The following is a 13,063-nucleotide window of genomic DNA, read 5'->3' on the forward strand; positions in this document are numbered from 1 at the left end:
GCCAAGTTCTCTGGTGATACAAAGGTAGGTAGGGCGGAGAGTAAGTTGTGAATAGGACATAAAGGGCTAGGTTTTCATGGACTTGGGAAAAGTCTGTGGAGGGGTGGGACCCCGATTCCAGGATTTCCAACCCCATTCCCAGGGATTCCTCTTTTTACCAGTACCTTTGAGGGTGCAGACAGGTGCGGCCTGTACCACCAGAACGGCCAGTTTAATTACAGGGATAGACTTGTCCTAATCCTCTGCAATTTTCATGGAGCTGGACAGCTTTTCAAAGAGTCATGGTTCAGGCATCTCAGAGGTGTCATGAACCATATTTTGCATGGGGCAACCTTTTGAAAGACAAGTTCAATGTCCCCGTTCTTCCCCATGCCGCGGTATGTTCTACCACCCATCCCCTATTATTTCTGATATTTCCCATGGCACTTCCATATCCATTCACCCACTGTATAGAAACAATTAACTCTGTTGTGAGAATAGGGGGTGAGATTCTTCGACCCCCCGCCGGGTTGGAGAATCGCCGGGGGCTGGCGTGAATCCCGCCCCTGCCAGTTGCCGAATTCTCCGGCACCGGATATTCGGTGGGGGCGGGAATCGCGCCGGTTGGCGGCCCCCCCGCGATTCTCCGGCCCGGATTGGCCGAAGTCCCGCAGCTAAAATGCCTGTCCCGCCGGCGTAGATTAAACCACCTACCTTGCCGTCGGGACAAGGCAGCGCGGGAGGGCTCTGGGGTCCTGGGGGGGACGCGGGGCGATCTGGCCCCGGGGGGTGCCCCCACGGTGGCCTGGCCCGCGATCAGGGCCCACCGATCCGCGGGCGGGCCTGTGCCGTGGGGGCACTCTTTTCCTTCCGCCTTCGCCACGGTCCCCACCATGGCGGAGGCGGAAGAGACTCCCTCCTCTGCTCATGCGCGGGAATGCCGTCAGCGGCCACTAACGCTCCCGCGCATGTGCCGCCCGGAGATGTCATTTCCGCGCCAGCTGGCGGGGCACCAAAGGCCTTTTCCGCCAACTGGCGGGGCGGAAATTCGTCCGGGGCGGAAATTCGTCCGGCGCGGGCCTAGCCCCTTAAGGTTGGGGCTCGGGCCCCAAAGATGTGGTGCATTCCACACCTTTGGGGCGGCGCGATGCCCGACTGATTTGCGCCGTTTTGGGCGCCAGTCGGCGGACATCGCGCCGATACCGGAGAATTTCGCCCAGGATGTGTAAAACATTTTTTTTTTAAAGTGATTCGTTTATAACTTTACACTTTCCTGAAGTAACATTTTTTTAAAATTCCAGGCCAATAAAAAGTGTCAATTCTCCAGACTCTTTAATGTACCAAAAGTAGAGCTAAGAGCCCATATTTCCATGAGAATACTGAAGCACCTGAGCCCCAGGGAAAACATTGCTTGATTGACAGCTCTGGCTCTCTAATTTCCTCTGTCAATTGCACAATGTTTATTTACATAAGATAAAGAGGATGTAAGTGCTTACAGTTTCCACTTGCACTTTCAGCAACTTAGCCAAAAATCCTTTATCTAAAGGGTGCAGGGGGAACGTCTAACTATCAACAGGTGCCTTCAGACACAATAACAAAATCTGGCCCATTATATTTGAAGTTAGAAATGTTGGAAATTATATTGAGTTCAAAAGTTATTGTTGAATAATTTAAAAAAGGGTTTACACAATCTAGTCACTTAAATGTATCAGTAATTATCCACTACATTTAAGATATGCACATCCAAGTGTATAACATATACCTGATACGATAATTTCAAAAATCACTTGGAGTATTGAATTTATAGAAATAAATAAACAATATGATTCAGTTTTGCCCTTTAAGAAGCAACAAAATTAAAACGCCATGTTCAATATTTAGGCCCATTACCGTAATGGATCAAATTACAGATTAGTGGCAAAAGATAGGGGGCGAGATTCTCCAACCCCCCGCCGGGTCGGAGAATCGCCGGGGGCTGGCGTGAATCCCGCCCCCGCCGGTTGCCGAAGTCTCCGGCACCGGATATTCGGCGGGGGCGGGAATCGCGGCGCACCGGTTGGCGGGCCCCCCCCGCTCGATTCTCCGGCCCGGATGGGCCGAAGTCCCGCCGCTAAAATGCCTGTCCCGCTGGCGTAAATTAAACCACCTACCTTACCGGTGGGACAAGGCGGTGCGGGCGGGCTCCGGGGTCCTGGGGGGGGGTGCGGGGCGATCTGGCCCTGGGGGGTGCCCCCACGGTGGCCTGGCCTGCGATCGGGGCCCACCGATCCGCGGGCGGGCCTGTGCCGTGGGGGCACTCTTTTCCTTCCGCCTTCGCCACGGTCTCCACCATGGCGGAGGCGGAAGAGACTCCCTCCACTGCGCATGCGCGGGAATGCCGTCAGCGGCCGCTGACACTCCTGCGCATGCGCCGCCCGGAGATGTCATTTCCGCGCCAGCTGGCGGGGCACCAAAGGCCTTTTCCGCCTGCTGGCGGGGCGGAAATTCGTCCGGCGCCAACCTAGCCCCTCAATGTTGGGGCTCGGCCCCCAAAGATGCGGAGCATTCCGCACCTTTGGGGCGGCGCGATGCCCGTCTGATTTGCACCGTTTTGGGCGCCAGTCGGCGGACATCGCGCCGTTTCCGGAGAATTTCGCCCATTATTTGCATTTCCACAACTTTGCAATATTAAATCATCAGTGGCTGAATTGGGAAAAAATTGTAACCTTAACTCTGTTGCTGTTGAGAAGCACTTTGGAAGTTACCATTTGTGACCCACTCATATGTGGAAAAATCTACAGGTGAATGCTTGTTATACATTTTAGTTACCGTTGTATGAAGAGTCAAAAGTCCTGTTCCTTTTCACCAAACACCATTTATTTTACTTCCACAGCCTCTGCACAAAGCTCTAACAACACATCACCTGATACAAGGGCCACCTGAAGCCCCTTTACATAATCAGTGTCAATCATTGGATACTTAACATAAATGAGACAACTAATTGCAATGTCTCTTAATGCATTACTTAACTCTTAACCTATTGCTTAACAATGCTGATGTAATCAATAGATTGAAAATCTTAATGTGGCGTATTGTTCAAGGTTTCTGACTTAGAAAGTTGGCCATTTTGATCAATTTCTCTTCAGATATATCGTGTTAAAACAGATATGTTTTTGCAAGGAAATATTTATTTGTATATAGAAATTATATTGTGTTCTCATCTTTAAACTCGACCATCTGAATTCTTACACAAGACAAAAGCAGATGGAAATATTATGCATGATAAGTTTAGATATAATTGTGATCGTTAGAACAGGAAGTGTGTGTTTAATAATTGTATAAATCATTGCATCAAATGGTAATTGATGCAGATGATATGAAATTACTTTTCATATCGATTTAATTGTCTGATAAATAATTTAAATGTGTTGGTATGTAAAATAAGTAATGAAGGGTACTACAGTGGGACTTTAAAAAAAAATTGCCTTGAAGATATCTTTTATGTTTTCATCTATTCTAGATTTATTAATTCAGGTTCTTGGGTGATTTATTACAATATAATATTCCACCATATTCAGATATGATGGCACATTTCAAAGTTAGATTTCACATTGTGGAGAAATTACATAATTTTGACTGAATTATTTTCAAAAGATTCTAATTTAAAATATAATGATGAATAATCACTTTAAGTTAAACGGGAGAAAGTTAAGTATTATTGCACTTTTGTGCCTATTTCAGTTTTTCAATACTTTCATAAACTTCCTTACACACCATTAAAAAAAAAAAAAATAACTGATCAATTCAGGAGGAGCTCTCAAGTGTGGAACAGCGGGTACAGGTTGTTGTGGTTGAAAACGAAAAACTTGGTGAAGAACTGAGATCAAGAGCAGATCAGGCTACTCTGAATGAACCATCTGCCTGTCCTTTTTCAGTAAGTCTGAATTTCCTAATATCATGCAGAAATCAAATGACACTGGTACTAAATTTAATGAAAAAGTCACCTTATTCTTCGGTAAACCATGAAAATTATATTGCAAATGAGAGTTTGTAGTTTGTAATACTTAAGTTTCATATGCTCTGTATACAGAAAAAAAACTGGTCAGTGTTCCCTGCATAGTTTGTATAAATGCTTGCATATTATTCTAAGAATTTAATTTCTGATTCTGCTCTGTGTCGCTCACAGTCTTTAGTGGGCTGATTTTTTTTAAATGCATAACTTGTGTTGTTTGTGTGCTGGGCTTAAGGTACAATAATAGTACATGATACACGAGGATCCCAGCAAGTAGGAAAAAAAATAAAATGGAAAAGACTGCACAAAGATTGGCACCTCCTTACCAGAAGGTAGCTTATTCTGTGTTTCCAATACGAGGAGGGAGTCATTTTATGTGTACACTTTCTAAGAATGCAAAGGGTATTTGCATACAAAATTAAACTGGGCATCTAGTTTATCTTACTATTCCACCAGTGTTAGCGGGAGAGAATCTCAAAGAAATCACTCAACGCTCAGGCCTGGTCCTCACAACAAACGGTTTATTTCGCCAGCGGGGAGATGGCGTCTGTTAAAGTCCCAGGCCATCTCTCCACCGAACAAAGGAAAACCTCCATTCTTATACATTTTTCTAAATAGCAACACAGCCCATTTCGGCTGCAATTTGTCCAATAATATTGATTATAGATTGCATACATTAGTTATGTCCAATCGCTGCCTGCTTAGCCATGATCTCCTTGTACAGATGTGATAGAGTTAGCTATTTCCCTGTTTAAGTGTTCAGAAATATCAAATTACAGCTAAGCTAATTTGCAAATACAATTACTTTTTATTCTTGTTGGCAATATTTAATTAGGAACCAACCTGCAGAAGCTATCCAATGAAATTTGATATTACGTAAAGTGGGTTGGTACCTTACCAGCCTCTGACTTCATGAAGAAGTCACTCATACTAACTGTTAAAGTTATCTTTCCTGCCTGCATCTGGAGACCTTGGGCTGGTGTGGCAGAATAATGCTCCTTGTCCTGTGGACGCTGTTTATCACTTCTTTGTGAATGCCTCCCTAGAATCTACCATGTCTGTTTCCCATTCAATGCCTTAATATCAATCATCCTTGTCTCCCTGACTATCTCTGCTGTCTGTAATTAAATGATGTTATTTATACCAGTTTGCAACTTAACCCAGCTAATAGTTGTTCAGGAATGTGGCTAATTCACCTAAAAGCCATTTTGTGTCTTTAGTATTGCTAAACTCAGCTAACAGCCATTATGTGTAATTTCTTTTTAATTGTATGTCTGTCCTTTCTGATATTAGTAATTCTTATGTTATAAAATCAAACGCTTTGGGCGGGATTCTCCACCCCCACGCCGAAGTGGCCGCGCCGTCGAGGTTCACGACGGCGCGGAACGGGCCCGGTCCCGACCGATTCAGGCCCTGACAATGGGCCAGTATCGGGGCCGCGTCATCTACCCGCGCCAGGCCTTGTCGCCCGCGTAAAAGCGGCGCCGCATAGATGACGCGGCCGGCGCTGCATAACGGACGTCATCCGCGCATGCGCGGGTTGGCCGGCGCCAACCCGCGCATGCGTGGTTGCCGTCCTGTCCAAATCCGCCCCGCAAGAAGATGGGGGACGGACCTTGCGGGGCCGTGGAAGGAAGGAGGTCCTCCTTCAGAGAGGACGGGCCGACGATCGGTGGGCACCGATCGCGGGCCACCCCACATTCAAGGTGAAGCCCAGCGCAGGATCCCCCCTCGCCCCCCACAGGCCGCCCCCCCAGCGTTCACTCACCGCCCACGACTGTAGCGACCAGGTGTGGACGGCGCTGGGGGGAACCCGCCGTTTTGGCCTGCCTGCTCCGCCCATCCGGGCCTCAGAATAGCGGGGGTGCCGGAGAATCGCCATTTTGGGTATCTCCGGCGATTCTCCGGCCTGCAGCCCGCGAAACTCGACCGGCCCGTTCCCGCCGCTTGGGAGAATCGCGGGAGGGCGTCGGACCGGCGTCCCCGGAAATTTCAGCGGCCCAGGCGATTCTCCCAACCGGCGTGGGAGTGGAGAATCGCGCCCATTGTATATACACTATCTATTCCTACAAATTGCCTCTTATGCAGCAGGCATCTAAGCCAGGGTACCTTTGTCTAAAATCTTCTTTCTAAATCTGACTTCAACAACCAGTAAATGTACCTATTTTTTATCATCTAATCTCGAAGGCGTCTACAGGTTGGTTCCTAATTAAATATTACCAACAAAAATAAAAAGTAATTGTATTTGCAAATTAACTTAGCTGTAATTTGATATTTCTGAACACTTAAACAGGGAAATAGCTAGCTCTATTGCATCTGTACATGGAGATCATGGCTAAGCAGGCAGCAATTTTTTTTTCATGACAGTGAGTGTTGGATGACCCTAAGAACATTGGATGGGCACTTGAGGGAAATAAACTTACCTATCAGATACACCAGGGGAATTCGGCTGACTTCATTGCTCTAGAGAGCTGGCATGAATTCAATGAGCTGAATGGCCCCACTTTTTTTTGAACGCTAATGATTCTATGCACTGCTTTAGGGTATGACGTAATATTATATTTTATAACAAAGCAAAGGTTTTTGTAGACAGTAACCCCCAGAATTAATGGTATGTTCTGAAGCTTTTCAGAGGCCTCGCGTGAAACTAAGGTTGAGATTATCTTGCTTTTTTGAATTTCCCTTCATACTTATGCAAGTCCCATAGCATTCTTATTATTTGTAGTCCAAATTTCTATAGAGACTGTGCATATTCTAGAAAGGTATTATTATGGGAGCACACAAATTTATTTAGAATTCTCAAGAATGGATTCACTATATCTGATACCTTTGACATACACTTTGCCGATTGTGATCCTATTTTGTACCATTATAATGCTGTGCTGATTAGAATCATAAAGCTATATGTCACAGAAGGAAGCAACCAGCCCATCATGCCTGTGCTGTCTGGTTGAAAGAGCTATTCAACTTGTTCCAATTCCCTACATTCCCTCTTCATAACAGTGCATTTCTTTGCCAAGTGTATATCTAATTCCCAATTTGAAAGTTACGAACGAATCTGCTTCTGCACCTTTTTCAGGCAGTGAATTCCAAATCCTAAAAACATGCTGCATTTAAAAAGAAATCTCATCTCCTCTCTGTATTTTTGCCAATTATGTTAAATCTGTGCCATCTGGTTACCAACCCTTCTGCCAGTAGAAACATCTTGTAAATACTTTCATAATTTTGAACACCTCCATTAAACCTCCTCTTAACCATCTCTTCTTGAAGGAGATCTTTCCCAGCTTCTCTAGCCTCTCCACATGACTCTAGTCCCTCAGCCCTAGTACCATTTTGGTAAATTTCTGTAACCTCTCCAAGGCCTTGGTTTCCTTCCTAAAGCTTGTCAGACTGAATATATGTTAACATATATTTTCTTTAGAAGTCTCATAATTCTCATCTTGGATACCTTGTCCCAAACTTTTCCAGCCAAACTCACAAGAAACTTGCCCAGTGGACCCAATGACCATCAAAACAGTGGAAGCACCGGAGTCGGCCTCACCAGCGAAAAGCATGAACCAATCATGTTTTACTCTGACACAATCCGAGAGCAAAACTGTTGCAGAAGAAATAAAAAAATTGCAGCTAGAAGTGGTGAGTTGTGTGTGTGTGTGGTGTGTGACTAGTGGGGCGCAGGGTTCAATGCTGAGACCCCAGCTGTTCACAATATACATAATGATTTGGACGTTGGAATTGCATGCAATATTTCCAAATTTGCAGTCGACACTAAACTGGGTGGCAGTGTGTGCTGTGAGGAGGATGCAAAGAGGCTGCAGGGTGACTTGAACAGACTGGCTGTGTGGGCAAATACTTGGCAAATGCAATGTAATGTGGGTAAATGTGAGGTTATCCACTTTGGTGGCAAAAACAGGAAGGCAGGTTATTATCTGAATGGTGGCAGTTTAGGAAAAGAGGAAGTGTCACGAGACCTGGATGTCTTGGTGGAACAGTCGCTGAAGGTTGGCATGCAGGTACAGCAGGCAGTGAGGAAAGCTAATGGCATGCTGGTCTTCATAGTGAGAGGCTTGGAGTACAGGAGCAGGGATGTCTTGCTGCAGTTATACAGTGCATTGGTGAGGCCACACCTTGGGTATTGTGAGCAGTTTTGGTCCTAATTTGAGGAAGGACATTCTTGCTATTGAGGGTGTCCAGTTAAGTTCACCAGAGTAATTCCCGGATGGCAGGTCCGACATGATGAACGACTGGATTGACTGGGCTTGTACTCACTGGAGTTTAGAAGAATGAGAGGGGATCTCATAGAAACATATACAATTCTGACAGGACTGGACAGGCTAGATGCGGGAAGAATGTTCCCGATGTTGGGGACATCCAGAACTAGGGGTCACAGCCTAAGAATAAGGGGTAAGCCATTCAGGACTGAGATGAGGAAGAGCTTCTCTCAGAGAGCTGTGAACTTGTGGAATTCTCTACCAAAGCTGTTGGGGCTAGTTCTTTAGATATATTCAAGAGGGAGCTGGATGTGGCCCTTGCAGCTAAAGAGATCAAGGGGTATGGAGAGAAAGTGGGAGTGGGATACTGAATTTGCATGATCAGCCATGATCATATTGAATGGTGGTGCAGGCTCCAAGGGCCGAATGGCCTACTCCTACACCTATTTCTATGTTTCTACGTTTGAGTGTGTACCGTCAGTCTAAAATAATGACAGAAAATGCTGACTGATCAAATGCATATTTCCAGTATTTGAAAGGGAGAAAAAAATAAGTTGCTGATTTTAGGCTGTGAATCTTTCATCGGAATCGGAGAAATAGAGATTCTTCCCAACATAAGGTCAAGTACCCAAAACATTAACTTACGTTTCCTCTTTTTGCAACAACGGTACAATGGATTGAGTCCTGGGATAAGAGGTTTATTCTATGAAGAAATACTGAGTGTAATGGTTCTAGACTTTATTCAGAGTAGCACCCGTTGGATCCCATAACATTCTGAGAGGGATTTACAGGGTAGATGCATAGAGGTTGTTCTTTTGTAAGGACAATCCAGAAACTGTGGCAATCTAGAATTAGTGACCAGACTTTCAGGATAAGGAATCAGCCACTTATGATCGAGATGCAGAGATTTTCTTTCACTTGGAGGATTGTGAATCCTTCTAAAATGAAAAGCAAGAGTTTTGAGGGGCTGGGGGGAGGGAGGGACAATTCATCATTAGAACTGGCACTTCCTGTTTTCTCTACTTGAAGCCTTGAATATATGGTGCCATTTCAGATGGTAATTAGTCCAGTCTCTAGTCCAATATTAGCTCAGATGCACAAATGTCAAATACTTGTTATTTTTATTCTTTTTATAAATTTAGAGTATCCAATTTTTTTTTTTCCAATTAAGGGGCAATTTAGAGTGGCTAATCCACCTACCCTGCACATCTTTGGGCTGTGGGGGTGAGACCCACACAGAAACAGGGAGAATGTGCAAACTCCACACGGACAGTGACCAGGGCCGGGATAGCACCTGGTCCTCAGCGCCGTATGCAGCAGTGCTAACCACTGTGCCATCCCCAAGTAATTGTTATTTGCATAAGAAATAGGAGCAGGTCTAGACTAATGGCCCACCGAACGTGTTTTGCCATGTAATACAATCTTGGGCTTGAACTCCACTTTAAGGTTTTAACATTCCTCGTAATCTGGTGGTGGTGGTGATTGATTTTATGCTTACTCGATAGGTGAGGGCAGCATGAAACTGAGCCTTTTGACCAGGAGTCTCCAGTTTGATTCCTGTTTTGTGCTAAGTCAGTTATCCCAACTGGAGTGGCAGCAAGGACACTTATTAGCCTCAACACCCCTGTGCTAGTGAGAGGAAAAAATAAATCAGCTGTTGCTCTTGATTTCTAGATATCCCACTACAGCTTCTGTTTGAAAGTGTATGTTTATGAATGGCTGCTGAAGATTGGATTGAGCTCAAGTATAGGAACCTCCTGAGTTTGTATACCTGCTAACACATGCTGAATAAACTATGGTACTTGAACAATGAATGAGAGGATAATCAGTACCAATGGAATTGTATTTCAGCAGCAATTGGTGGCTTGAGATGGGAGCAAATTGGCAAAAAGTAAAATCTTGGGTGCCATGATCCCTTTCTCTAAATTATGTGCTGTAGTTGAAGGAGTTTTTTTCTCCTAATGAATAATAATTTGAGAATCTGTTTCCATAACTTCCTCATTTTCATTTTCAGGAAAATCTGAACATTCTTTACCATAAAAAGACCAAAACGCTTGAGACTCAGGTTTCTTTACTAAGGTAATAACATCCAGGATAAGAATTAATTGCAATAATATATTCCGTGCTTCAGTTCTATGTTATGAGACCATCACAGATTTGTACTAAAACTTGTCAGGCGAAAAATATTTAATGCTAAAAATGCTTATTGATTTGATGATTAGAGCCCTTTTAAGGACATGTTCCCGCTGTTCTGCTTTTTTTCCCCCAGATGAAATAGTTGATCTCCATTTACCCGAGAAAATCTTTTATTTTCTTAAAAACATCAATTAGATCATCCCTTAATCTTCTGTATTTGTATCTATGAAACCTGTGCTCATAATTTAACCCCTTTCATTCAAATATAATTCTGGCAAACCTGTGCTGTGCCTGTGCCAGAGCCAGAGACAATTCTTCTTTAAGCGTTGCCTGGAACTGAATGTAGTACTCCAAATGCAGTCTAATTACAGCTCTGCACAATTACAGCGTACTTTCCACCCCTTTGTATTTCAGTTCCTTTGAGATAACCGTTCAAATTCCATTCAGCTTTTTTTTAGATTTTGGTGATTCCTGTACATTTTTGTTCACCGCGGCTCCTGGCTTCTCACCATTTAGAAAATAATATGAGCTCTGTTTCTTGGATCCAATATAAATAACTTTTCCCACATTGAATTTTGACTACCACAGCATTGATGTCCGTAATTAGTAACCATGTTACTTCTTGATTTCTCGAGGAATTAAGGGCTATGGAGAGAGAGCGGGTAAATGGAGTTGAAATCAGCCATGATTGAATGGTGGAGTGGACTCGGTGTGCCGAATGGCCTTACTTCCGCTCCTATGTCTTATGGTCTTATGGTCATGTCTGTGAAATCAATTTCTGAGCTTAATTGTGGGTTCAGAAGAGAGGAGAATGAACAAAAATGAGGGCTTCAATTGATTTTTAGTAATTCAGAAATGTTTTTGACACCCTGAAATGTTATTATGGGACTACCATTATGATATGGAAGAGACCTAACTCATTGTTCTGTACCTGTACTCCTGCGAAGGTGTTGGGCTGGATTCTTCTGCCGTGCCCGTTGCAAGATCACCATGGACGGGACTGGGCCATGTAAAGGTCCGTTGACCTCGGTCGGGAATTTCTGGTCGCCGGGCAGGCGCGGCCGAAGAATTCCGCCCGTCCATTGTTCATCTTCACGAGGCATTAAGAGCTTACCATCCCATTTATGTTCCCCATAGATGTTCAGTAAGCATTTGACAGGCAGTTTGTTGGTTTGACAGTTCGCTCTGTTGGGATATAGTTGAGGAGCTATTTATTAAATTGATTTCCCTTGCTCCTACACCCTCATGAATAAAAAGATCACAACAGTCTACGATCCTGATGCCAATTTGACTTTAGAGTAAATAGATCGATTTGTGGTACTCGAGTAGTCTAGCCATGGGTTGATCCTCTTAATGCTTTTAGCGATTACTCCGTGTTTCTGGAGATTTTTCTTCAAAGCTGTCCCCTAATTGCCAACCATAATTTTGGCAGAAGAGTTATGGCAACGGGAATAACAATTTGAAGTACAGAATTTGAGTAAACTTATAAATTAAATCATGTCTTATTGCGTACTTAAGTCAACTAATCACCTTCATGGGTTATTCCCTTAGCGTTTCTCTTCCGTGTGCCTTACGCTGTCCTATTTATCTGCTCATTTCTATTCCAGTAGCTGGTAGTAGGCTACTGACTTTCAGTGGGGAATACAGCAGGTGGTCTTGTAAGGCTGATCTAGGAGGCCAGGCTGGAAACCACATCATCTTGGCATGGGCACTTGCTGCGTGGCTGGCTTGCAGGCCTGGTGGGGGTTATGAGGATCAATGTTTGAGAGAGTACAAAACATGTGTTCTATGGTACCACTTCCAGTGGTACCATAGATTGCCTCAGCAATCCTAGTAACCTGCTGGAAAACAGATATCAGGACCTCTGCAATACCCTGCAAGCTCCTTTGCACATTGATTCATGATAGCAGAAATTTGAGACTGAATGGCAGCAACCTGATTAGCATGGCGGGAAATGCTGAGGGAGGTTCCAGACTTCAAGGTCCCTCAATTGGGGGTCCCCTCAGACAAATAAGTACAAATTGAAATTTAGGGTGCTAGATCACATGGGATGGAAGGGCAAACCTTGCAGGGGTTGCCTTTCATACCCTTGGCCCCTCTTTGGGTGATTGAACCATTGGCTCTGATGGCCCTCTGGGCTGCTGCAAGAAGGCTGCCTCCATGAAATGGGTAAACTTCCCATGCACCATGGCAGAGGCCAAATCACTGCATGTAAAATGCCATCCCTCCTGAAAAATAGTCCTTCATAGTCTTTAATTGCACAGTTTGGTTGGTGATGTCAGTGGAGTGGGTAGCTTATCTACCCCATAGCCTGCCACTGAGAAACTTCCCCCCTGACCCTGCAGATGCAAGACATCCTTCTCAGGGCAGCACGGTTTTTCACAGCGCCAGGGTCCCAGATTCGATTCCCGGCTTGGGTCACTGTCTGTGCGAAGTCTGCACATTCTCTCCGTGTCTGCGTGGGTTTCTTCCGGGTGCTCTGGTTTCCTACCACAAGTCCAGAAAGACGTGCTGTTAGGCAATGTGGGTATTTTGAATTCTCCCTCTGTGTACCCCAACAGGAGTTGGAATGTGGCGACTAGAGGATTTTCACAGTAACTTCATTGCAGTGTTCTTGTGACAATAATAAAGATTATTATCTTCACCATCATTCCCACCAAGATGTAGCATCTGCGAACCTCCCCTGTATTGTCATTCCCCATTCTTTCTCTGGTCAAATCCTATTCAAGCATGACTTCCAAAACCTACT

General features: G+C 44.6%; 1 protein-coding gene across 5 annotated transcripts in view; it reads left to right on the plus strand.

Moving 5' to 3' along the window:
- sdccag8 (SHH signaling and ciliogenesis regulator sdccag8) overlaps positions 1-13,063 on the plus strand; it is a 727,678-nt gene that overhangs the window by 59,640 nt on the left and 654,975 nt on the right. For 4 of the 5 annotated variants that reach the window (XR_011948390.1, XM_072512625.1, XM_072512632.1 and 1 more), the window contains 3 exons: positions 3,767-3,892; positions 7,439-7,603; positions 10,193-10,257. Coding sequence is in view for 4 of the 5 variants with exons in the window: in XM_072512625.1 (XP_072368726.1) it covers positions 3,767-3,892; positions 7,439-7,603; positions 10,193-10,257 (356 nt within the window). In the remaining variant the exon portion in view is untranslated. The remainder of the gene's footprint in view (positions 1-3,766; positions 3,893-7,438; positions 7,604-10,192; positions 10,258-13,063) is intronic. The other variant, XM_072512651.1, reaches the window with a different exon arrangement.

Source organism: Scyliorhinus torazame, chromosome 1 (assembly GCF_047496885.1).
Source record: "Scyliorhinus torazame isolate Kashiwa2021f chromosome 1, sScyTor2.1, whole genome shotgun sequence".
Classification (NCBI taxonomy): domain Eukaryota; kingdom Metazoa; phylum Chordata; class Chondrichthyes; order Carcharhiniformes; family Scyliorhinidae; genus Scyliorhinus; species Scyliorhinus torazame.